The sequence below is a fragment of the Tachysurus vachellii genome, chromosome 1 (assembly GCF_030014155.1).
Source record: "Tachysurus vachellii isolate PV-2020 chromosome 1, HZAU_Pvac_v1, whole genome shotgun sequence".
NCBI classification, from domain to species: domain Eukaryota; kingdom Metazoa; phylum Chordata; class Actinopteri; order Siluriformes; family Bagridae; genus Tachysurus; species Tachysurus vachellii.
This window is the reverse complement of record NC_083460.1, coordinates 25,873,409-25,884,924: the sequence shown is the minus strand read 5'-3', so window position 1 is coordinate 25,884,924 and position 11,516 is coordinate 25,873,409. Positions and strand designations below refer to the sequence as shown.

General features: G+C 38.4%; 1 protein-coding gene across 1 annotated transcript; it reads left to right on the top strand.

Moving 5' to 3' along the window:
- Nucleotides 1–1,241: 1,241 nt before the first annotated feature.
- On the top strand, nt 1,242–10,884 carry marchf2 (membrane-associated ring finger (C3HC4) 2). Its single transcript, XM_060879878.1, has 5 exons — nt 1,242–1,434; nt 2,030–2,291; nt 2,825–3,020; nt 3,608–3,817; nt 7,739–10,884. Exons 2-5 carry the CDS (start codon nt 2,116–2,118, stop codon nt 7,895–7,897), a joined length of 741 nt encoding a protein of 246 aa, XP_060735861.1. The 5' UTR covers nt 1,242–1,434; nt 2,030–2,115; the 3' UTR covers nt 7,898–10,884.
- The last annotated feature ends 632 nt before the right edge of the window (nt 10,885–11,516 follow it).

Here is an 11,516-nt window from a genome sequence, read left to right as displayed (position 1 = left end):
TGATTTTCTAAAATAGCAGCTTCGACAATAGTGCCAGACTTGTTTTATGTCATAGGTTCATATTAATGTCGTTGTGCTAATAAATTATTGTTTCTATATGCAAATGACACTAAACACTAAAAATAAACCATTTAGAATTTCAGATTTAAGAATTAAAACATCGTGTCATTGATACGATTGTTTCTATAAGTAGACCGTCACTTTTAACGTTTGGGGAAAGGTCTGTCAGCATCACAGTCAATTCAATTCAATTCAATTCAATTCAAATGTATTTGTACAGTGCTTTTACAATTGACATTGTCTCAAAGCAGCTTTACAGAACATACACTCAGAACAAAAGGTTAATATAAAGAATAATATAAAGATTAATAGAATACAAAATTCAAGATTAATATTAGATATATTTAAATGTGTTTGTATTTATCCCCAATGAGCAAGTCTGAGGTGACTCAGGTGACTGTGATGAGGAAAAACTCCCTTAGATGGTAAAGGGAGAAACCTTGAGAGGAACCAGACTCAAAGGGGAACCTCATCCTCATATGGGTGACACTGGAGGCCCTCCTAAGGCATGGATCAGGTTCCAGTGGAGGGTGTGATTATAAATATACAGTCTGACAAATCTTGTATTGATGAGTAGGTTGTTGTCCTCAAAGTCAGTAAGATGTGCTGGTCTTCAAGGACAAGCTGTGTTTTTGTTTTAGTAACTCTAAGAAACACACACACACACACGCACACACAAAAATACCAGTGATGGAACGAGTGTTTATAGATGCTGTAGTGTAAGTGATAACAGGGAATAACTTATCTGATGGAATATTTTATCACATTAAATATAAACTATAAATGGTTACAAGTACATTAGTATGACAGAAAGTTTAAAGTTAAGTGATAGGAAACATTGAAATTGGAAAAAATACATAATGAACTTGGGGATGTGACAATAAATCTGCTGTGCATCAAGCCACAATTAATTGTAATATATTACATCCTTATAATATGTCTTTGTTTAAGCCTTTCTGTGTATTATTAGGTATTATTTCACTGTTCATTCTCCAACAAAAAATATTAGATAAAGTGTATAGCTTTTCTTTGGATCTAATCAGGATGAGTTGTAGTTTATATTCAACGTTCACGGTCATGTAAACTACACCTCCCGTACTATTGCAATTCACAAATAGAACTACGCATGCGCTGTGAGTGATAAACAACACACAGATGCTTCTTTACGCTGTTTGCGTATGTTGAGCTGTAATCGGAAACGTCGACAGGAGGCCGATGGTTCGTCTGTCAGGCTGGAAAAGAAGTCAATCTGGGAGGTTAGCTAGCCAGGCCAAAAACAAAAGAAGTTATCGCTTATTCGTAACTTCACAGCAAATTATTTTATCCTAAGGAATTAAGGACTTGATAGGATAAACCAGCATGAAACTACAAAAGGTGAGAGTGTGTATTTTTTTTACTAGCTTTTCTGCTTGTAAGAACTGTAGCATTAGCTCAGTTAGCATATTAAGCTAATCCTGTTAGCTGTGCCGGCTAGCGAACTGTTCGGTTTTTATAGCTGTGAACACCAAGCAGGACGAATTTTATATCTCTATTTACGTTACTTGGTCATATATCTGAAATTCTAATAGATGTAGACCAAACTGGAGTTATCAGTATTAGCTGTATTATATTAGGTGATCAGCTAGCTAGCTCCGTTTTCTCCTTGTTTTGATGCAAGTGTTTTGCTAAGCTAATTAGCCTTGCTTAGCTTATGTTGCTATATAACGATTTATGCCCCTGCAATGTTTACCGGTCGAATCCAAACACGTATATGAATTAATGACGAGAAACTCGTAATCTGTGCCACTGACACAATATTTGAATGAGCCAGTATGAAGTTTTTGTATGGACTCTCTAAGTCTGTCACCCAGATAAAGCAAACAGGGTGAACAGGTATGATACAGGAAGTCTGATGATAATGGCAGCTATAAGTGGCTTTTTAGACATTGCAGTTATTCAGTTGTCACTCTTGTTTGTTTTCTCTGTGTAGCTCTAGGACCCAGGACACCTGAGTTAAGGGAGCAGAGGTCGCTCCCACTGCCCCACCTGTACCCTGTCCACCTGGACGGAGTAGACATGACCACAGGGGAGTGTTGCCACTTACCAGGCTCGCTGTGCGACTGCACTGGCAATGCTGCCCTGTCCAAAACCGTGGAGGAGTCGGACAACCGGAGGGCACAATACGTCACTCAGGTCACGGCTAAAGACGGACGCCTGCTCTCCACCGTCATCAAAGCCCTGGGAACCCAGAGGTAAACTGAGTGGCATTTGTCTGATCTAACTCTGTTGCACATTGAAATTGACACAGTATGACATATGCACCTTGTCTAAACATAACAGTTTTATGGTATAGCAGTATGTATCATCCATTTAAATACACACATGCCAGTGATGAAAACTGAAGATGATTGTAGATGGTGACTGAAGATGATTTCCCATAATTGTTTTTACAATTAACATCGACAAATAGATGGTGACTTTTCTACATGCAAATGTACTTGTCTCTCTTTGTTGTTGTTTTTTTTTTAAGATAAAGTGTGCATTTGTAATTTTAAGGAAAAAAATTAACAAGGCTGATGCTGATTGTTGTTGTTTTTTTTTTTTAAGTGCAGCAAAACAAAAATGAGCATTGCTCCAAAATTTTCTTCTTCTTGCTGTACTATATATTATATTGGTGTCTATAACACTAGGGGACAGGAAGACAAATGCAGAAACAGTAATTTTGATTTCGAGGGCAGTCTAACAAAAAGTGAATGTAAAAACTATGTTAAACTCTTACTCTCAGTGATGGTCCGATTTGCCGGATCTGCCACGAGGGGGGTAACAGTGAAGGGCTCCTTTCGCCATGTGACTGCACGGGCACGCTAGGCACGGTACACAAGAGCTGCCTGGAGAAGTGGCTGTCATCCTCCAACACCAGCTACTGCGAACTGTGTCACACAGAGTTCACCATCGAGCGCAGGCCAAGGCCCCTCACAGAGGTAACATGTCTTCTGTCTAGCTGCTTATATGTTATGGTTCTTGGTGTTTAGTGTTTTGTCATGTTTGACTTTGTACCCATGTTGAGGTTATTGTGTAAAATCCTGTTTAAGCTCAATGTGTATAACTATTGCAAACAGGTAAGGGATGCTGAGATTCAATATTTAACACTAAACATGTGATTGAGATGTGATATGTGTGCCTTTTAAGATGTATTGTAAGACTGCAAAAACTGGTTAAAAGTAAACCCTCCAAGGATGGAACAACACAAGCTTTAACTTTGGCTTATTGAATTTTTCTAAGCTTTAGTGTGAAATCAAATGTAGCACTTGGCCAAAATGTATTTGATCGACCAACAAATAAACTCACCCCAAATTAATTAATTCATTCAAATTCTCAGTAACTGTTTTATCCAGTCTTAACCAAAATCTTTTTTTTTTTTTTTTTTTTTACGTAAATACATTTCAATATCTTCTACAACATCATAAGTCTACATATAGATGTACCTACTGTACTTGAGTGTATAACACATGTAGTATGCAAAGTGTGTTATTTCATAATCAAAAGTGCTCGAAATGTTTATCTACAGTGGCTTAGGGACCCTGGGCCGAGAAATGAGAAGCGCACGCTGTTCTGTGACATGGTGTGCTTCCTGTTCATTACGCCCCTGGCAGCCATATCAGGCTGGTTGTGCCTGCGAGGGGCTCAGGACCACCTACACTTTAACAGTCAGCTGGAGGCAGTGGGTCTCATCGCTCTTACCATCGCTCTCTTTACCATCTACGTCCTCTGGACTCTGGTAACTTCATCTCTCTCTGTCTCTCACACATACACACACAGAAAATCAGATGCTTTCCTGTGGCACAGCTTAGGTCCACCGCCACTTTCACACACATTTTGTCCCCTCTGACTGAGAAAGAAAGAAAAACAGAACGGTAAATAAACATTTAGATAGGTGTCACACATGTGTCTTTTTAATTTGCTTACTCCTGCTGAAGCCTCCCACTAAACCATGCCCCCATCCACCACAGTCTCGAATCAGGTGACATTAGACATGTTACAGAAATAATTCAGTTCAAATGTATTTGTATAGCGTTTTAACAATGGACATTGTCTCAAAGCAGCTTTACAGCTCATAAGAAACATAATGCAAAAAGTTCATTATACAAAGACTACTATAATACAAAGATTCCAGATTTATATTAGACTTATTTTTAAATGTGTTTGTATTTATCTCTAATGAACAAGCCTGAGGTGACTGGCGAGCTAAAACTCCCTTAGATGGACATGGAAGAACCCATGAGAGGAACCAGACTCAAAAGGAAACCATCCTCATTTGGGTGACAGAAGAGGGTGTGATTTATAAATATACAGTCTGGCAATTGTGTATTGATTTGGAGGTTGTTGTCCTCAAACGCCACATGTAGTTGGCATATTAGAATGTCTGAAAACTTCATGAAGCTGGAGTTGGTACAGCTCTAAATGCCTCAGGATCCTCATAGGGTTGGCCTCATCTCAATGAAGATCTGAAATCATGACACGGAACACAATACGGAATCCATAATTAGTAAAGCTTAACCAGAAGTGTGGAGGAGCTTTTTATTTTTGCTTTTCTCATCATTTCCTTCGTTTCATAACTGCTGCTCATACACTTGTCTCTCACTAGTGTGCTTCCATCTTTTTTTTTTAACTGGTTATTTCTTTTTTTATTTTGCTATGTGAATATTACAATGCACTTCTTGACTATAACCTTATCAGTTCATGTAAGATAATTATTCTGTAGATATAGACATATAAAGGATTACAGGAAAACTTTCAGACTGGAAGAGAATGGCACATGTTTCCTGGAAGTAAATGGAACTTAAAGTTGCTAGATGATGTGATGTCTTTCATGGACCTCTGGGTGGTAATCTGTCTGTTCACATCACTCTAGAATATCATTGATTATTTTCACCACCAAGTGTTTGATTCCTTACATATCTGTCATCTGTCAGAGAGAAAGGGTTGAAATATAATGCTTGTTGAATGAAGAGTGATCACTGGTGAATTTCCAGATGTACAGTGCCTTGCAAAAGTATTCATACCCACTGAACGTTTCCACATTTTGACATGTTACAACCACAAAGAAAAATGTATTTTATGAAATAGACCGAAAGAAAGTGGCACATAATTGTGAAGTGGAATGAAAATTATAAATGGTGTCCAGATTTTTTTTTTTTTACAAATAAATATCTGAAAAGTGTGGTGTGCATTTGTATTCAGCCCCCTTTACTCTGATACCCCTAACTAAAATCCAGTGAAACCAGCTGCCTTCAGAAGTCACCTAATTAGTAAATAGAGTGCACCTGTGTGTAATTTAATCTCAGTATAAATACAGCTGTTCTGTGACGCCCTCAGAAGTGTGTTAGAGAACATTAGTGAACAAACAGCATCATGAAGACCAAAGAACACACCAGAGAGGTCAGGGATAAAGTTGTGGAGAGGTTTAAACAGGGTTAGGTTATAAATTAATATCCCAAGATTTGAACATCTCACAGAGCACTGTACAATCCATCATCTGAAAATGGAAGGAGAATGGCACAACTGCAAGCCTACCAAGACATGGCCGTACACCTAAACTGACGGGCCGTGCAAGGAGAGCATTAATCAGGGAAGCAGCCAGAGGCCCATGGTAACTCTGGAGGAGCTGCAGAGATCCCCAGCTCAGGTGGGAGAATCTGTCCACAGGACAACTATTAGTCACGCACTCCACATATCTGTTCTTTATGGAAGAGTGGCAAGAAGAAAGCCATAAGAAATCCCGTTTGCAGTTTGCGACAAGCCATGTGGGGGACACTGCAAGCATGTGGAAGAAGGTGCTCTGGTCAGATGAGGCCAAAATTCAAAACGTTACATGAAACATGAAAATCGCTGTGCACAGATGCTCGCCATCCAATCTGACGGAGCTTGAGCTATTTTGCAAAGAAGAATGGGCAAGAATTACACTCTCTAGATGTGCAATGCTGGTAGAGACATACCCCAAAAGACTTGTAGCAAAAGGTGGTTCTACAACACTTTTTTCAAACACTTTTCAGATTTTTGTTTTGTTTTGTTTTGTTTTTTTTTTTTAATAAAATTTGGACACCATTTATCATTTTCCTTCCACTTCACAATTATGTGCCACTTTGTGGTTGTAACCTGTCAAAATGTGAAAATGTTCAGTGGGTATGAATACTTTTGCAAGGCACTGTATTTGGTGTAAAGAAAGCAAACAGATGGTAGGTCACACCCAGATATTGTCTTCTTGTGAGCCGCCCACTGTTGGCGTAACCGAACACTGATGTCGAAATATTTTACACTTGACTTCTCATCTTCTTCTTTAGATGTCGATGATGACTTTAGGAAATAGATGATAATTTGTCAGATGATGTGACATTAGTTCATGGCCCATTTTGATGTGATTTTGATGTGTATTTACTTAAATGTAGTAGATTATCATTTTCCTACCATGTTACACTGCAAACCATATTATATTGTGCAATGACTTATCATTTCCTGAAACTAGCCCAATAAAGGTGGGGTCTTCGGCATTTTCGAGCTTCAGTTGTCAGACTGTTTGTGAATAAAGAGAAGAGAGAAGGAAGCAGGAACTCAACTCTGGGGAGTTCCTGTGCTGAGATTTTATATTGTTTATATAGAATATTTTAGCAACACTAATAATAGACTGTTTTGTCTACATGTGCTCGAGTCTGAAGACCATTTCACAGGATTTACCGTGTCAAATGCAGAGCTGAAATCTGGGATGTGGGTGTAGGCGTTGCGAGACTCCAGATGTTCCAGGATGTGAAGGAGTGCCAGACTGACATCAGCAGATCTTTGGTTTCTGTATTGGATCCACATGTGTTTCGGTGCTTGATTCCAGGCAGTTATTCTTGGCCACAGATGTGAAAGCAATGGGCTTGAAGTTTTTTGCAACTGGATTGATGGAGCTAGGAGACTAAGCACAGTCTCAATTAGCTGTTAACGTCATTTGTCAAGGCAGTGTCTGGCACATTGTGGAGTGGAGTGATTTGGACAAGGTGTCTTCCTTTTGTTTAGCCTGTTAATACCAATTAGCACTTTCCCAAAGGTGTATGGTGGAGACTGATTAGCAGGTCGAGGGATGAGAGCAACAATGATCTTTTAAATGTGAAAGGGTTTTGCTTGGTGGCCCAGGAGTCAAACTCCAAGCATTCCGATCAGTAGTCCAACAGTGTAACCACTAGGCTACCACCACATAGATAGTAGAGAGAGATTTTGTTATGAAACATATAGAAAGATTTAATCTTGAATCAAATAGAGGGGAATTATCACAGTCGAAATATATCCGATTTACATTACCAGTTGTAATAAGTTACTACTGGTAGAACAGTAAATCCAGCAGAGTTGTGCTTTGTCACGCCTCAGTCTGCAAACATGCCAGCTCATCGTCAGCGCCAGTGATGTCTTCTGTTTGTAGCAGCAGGTTGTTCAACTCCAAATACCCCAGAGAATAGTTGACTCATGTAGATAGGTCATTTAATTACAGCAACCTACTTGCAACCAATTAGCTTCATAATGCCGTAGGGCAAAACTAAAGAAGCAGACGTTGGAATCCAAATCGTGTTTTGTCTGATTATTAGATTTGATCGGATTATTACTGCATTTCTTGCTTTGTTACGACTGAAGTATATTTGACTAAATGAATCTTGTTTGTCCTCAGGTGTCATTCCGCTACCACTGTCAGTTGTACTCCGAGTGGAGACGAACCAATCAAAAAGTGCGCCTGCTCATTCCTGATGCCAAGGGTGCCCACTCTACCCAGCATTCCTTGCTCTCCACAAAGCTGCTAAAAAAGACGTCAGACGAGACCATCGTATGAGATCTGCGGTGTTTCTGGGAGGGTGGGGGACGCGATACATTGTTGGTATTAAACGTGCTAGAGGTTCTTGATGCGTCATGTCATCAGTTAGAGCCACAGCACTTTTGGATGCATTCTTTTTCTATTTAGTCCTTTTTATCTACATATGTGAGCACTTCATTTGTTTTTCTTCCTTTAACTATATCTCTCTTTTTAGTTGTGTGTATTATTTTTTTTAAGTTGTTTCTGGTTTTGGAATGAATTTATTTATTTGCCAAAACGGTGATCATTAAGGTCCCATACCACACAGTGTACTTCATGGTTAAAACCGTAGGGACTCTATGAGCAGTGGTAGTAGCTGTGTGAGGGGACAAATCCAGGAAAGCAGGAGTAGCTGCTGAAGCTTAAAAAGAAACACCTCTAGATTTGTGTAGCTTCTTTCAGAATTATTTACGTCTTGATTGGACAGGAAATTGGTCATTGCCAATTTTTGAGTACTTTCGCCCAGTATATATTATAGAAGCTCCGATTTTGAAACCTTTGTGGTGGTTTAAAGTGTTACAGGATGACAGGGCCTTCTTGTGAGGCCTGCTAACAGAATGGGCTAAAACGGAGAGAGCTGCAAGCACCTGATACATGCTCCTAAAGAGGAGCAAACACTAAAATAGGAGTGTGCAATAAATTCCTTTCATTACCAAGTATGAGGCACAGTGTATGCCCTCTGGTGTGCTTAGTTTTTCCTGCATGTGTAATTAAAAAAAAAAAAAAAAATCCATCCTTTTTTTTTTTTTTTTTGTTTTTTTTTTTTAAAAAGTATAATGATATTAGTGACTGTTTAAATCGCTATCTGGGATTTTGTCTGTGGATCAGCATCAGCTATACTCAGCACCTATTAAAGGTGAGCTTCATGCAGGAAGTGGCATACGGTGGTCCTACAATGGTAGCACTTAATCGACATAAGTAGCCTAGATATGTGCTGATCAAATGTAGTTGTGTGTATGCCTCCAGGATTCATGGGAAACATTATTTTTATCTTGAGGTCATTATTGTGACAGCTGTTTCTTAATTTAAAACATTACAGCTACATGTGGCTGTGTGAAAGGGCAGAATGTGTTTGTGAGTACATATGTGTACACTTTTGTATCTGTATTTTTGTTTTTATAGCAGTTTTACATTGTTAAATATGCAGTTATTTGGGGAAATTTGTCTGATAACAGGGGAACAACTGTGTAATTATCCATTTACACCACTTGAGTACAGATTATCGCCCTGCATGTTACGTTACAAGAATGATGTGCAACATGTCATCACTTTAAAGGGAATCTTGTGTCATGATGATAGGCTCTTCTCCTAATGGCTTTATGGACACCCTTGACCAAAGTATGGCCTTTATGCAGATATTGAGGGACCATCTGCTCCTGATACCTGGCTCTGTTTATGTTGGAAACATTACAAACATCTCTGTGATGTCCAAGAAAACATTTGTCATTTGACAGGCTTTGTACATTTGTAGATACATTTCATGTCTGTGTAAGGCACACAGAGCAACAGTTACTGTCAGCCTGTGAGTGTGGGGTTTGAGTGTGCGTGTGGGGTTTGAGTGAGTGTGTGTGTGGGGTGAGTGAGTGTGTGTGTGTGGGGTTAGAGAGTGTACGTCAGTAATTGACAGTCAGGCTGTGTGTGATTCTGACCTTCTGTAGTGCCACAATTGAAACAAAAAAGGTGCTTTCATCTGTACATGGAGTAAAAAAGCAGATAAAGATAAATCCCTTAGAGAGCTGTGTGCATGGGTCATCTTGTTCTTCAGTGGGTAATAGTCACCAGAGAGATTTCTTGCGAATTGTATTCACTTCTTTTCAAGTGTCTCAATCTCCTTAGGACAATGTTAAGTTTTGGAAAGCGTTGTGCAATAGATTATTACTAAAAGCTTTCAGCATTAATTGTAACTTTTAACACATGTTTTTGAGAAGAAAACAAATGTAAAACGATCTCTCTGCATCTTTACATACCTGTTGTATGTCACAGGACTGAATGGCTTTGAGTTCAATTAATTGTTTATGGAAGCCCAACCAAAAGAAGCCAAGAAAATGGTCACAGATCAGCAGCTAAGTGCAAATTCATTTCTTAACTGCTGCTCGTACACTTGTCTCTCACTGGTGTGCTTCCATCTTTTTTCTTTCCCGGCCATTTATTCTTTATTTTAGCAATGTGAGGTTAAAAAAAAGAAAAAGAAAAGAAAGAAGAAAAGCTTGAGTGCAATGTCAGCAATATTACAATGCACTTCTTGCCTATAACCTTATCAGTACATGTAAGATAATTATTCTATAGATATAGAAATATGAAGGATTACAGGACAACATTCAGACAGGATGTGGAAGGCAGTGTTGGGGTGTTTTATTTTTCCTTTGTTTATCCATGAGTTTTCTCCACTATGCAACCTGCAGACTTAAGCAGCCAAAAGTCCTGTGCTTTATTCTGGTGTTAATATGGCTGACCCAAATGATTACTTTCATGCTACCAAGAAAAATACTTGCTTTATTGATTTATTTTCCTTAATTATTTTTAGTCATATTGCACTTTTACAAATTTATGATCGGAAGTGGCTTAGCTAGCCTTTTCCACTTGACACATTTCAGAGAGGTTTAACTCCCTCACTGATATTAGGGGAACTGGTCCACTTTTTTGTATTAAAAAGGTGGTAAAGACCAATCTCTTGTTTTCTCTAAGATAAACCTAAGCAAATTTAAACCTTGTACACAATTTCTTTTATTTGTTTTGTCATCACTGTGTTTTAATGTATTCATACTGTATGTATCACTTGCGTTGTATGTCTTCTTTTATTCCTTGAGCACCATATTTTAATCACTCTGTCGTTTTTGGAATACTATTATATTTATGTTGTGAAGTGGATAAAGACTGGTGTGTCTGTATTGTCCTCACTAGAATTTGTTGGTGCTTGCAATCAGCCAAGAAAAGTGTGCAAAGCAAATTAAACATGATGCTCTGGATATTGTGTTATCTGGCCTGAGTATTTACACCTTTTCCTGAACCACAATACATTTTCTTAGGTCTGAACTAAAAATGTTTTAGTTTAATACATATGGTGACGTACCATATAGAGGTCCCTGCATTTTTTTTTTTGTTCTCAACCTCACCCAAGAACCAAAGAGAATCTTTTGGCTGATCATCCAAACAATTAGTAGAGCTGTTTTGCCCTGAGAACCTGCTGTGCATTTTTACCATCCAAAGTAGGATGAGGACATTGATACTTTCATTAGAAAATGTGCAGAAATACAAATATACACAACATGAGGATTATGCTATATTTTCTGTCTCTCAGCTCTTGTGTTCTTTTAACTACATAGCAATAGATGTACTGTTTGAGTCATTTACTTTGGACAGCAGAGACAGGTCATGATATTTGAAATTTTATTCACATTGTGTGTGTGTGTGTGTGTGTGTGAGTGTGTAACAAGGTATGAAAGGAAATAAGACATGGACGTAATGATGTAACGAAATACAATTGTTTTGTGTTAAAATAGTTTTTTAACATTTGATAAGTCACTGTTTTTGTAATCTGTTTTATTCTTTTTCAAAACGACCAGAACATTGTGTAACATAAATTAAATATTTGTCATGG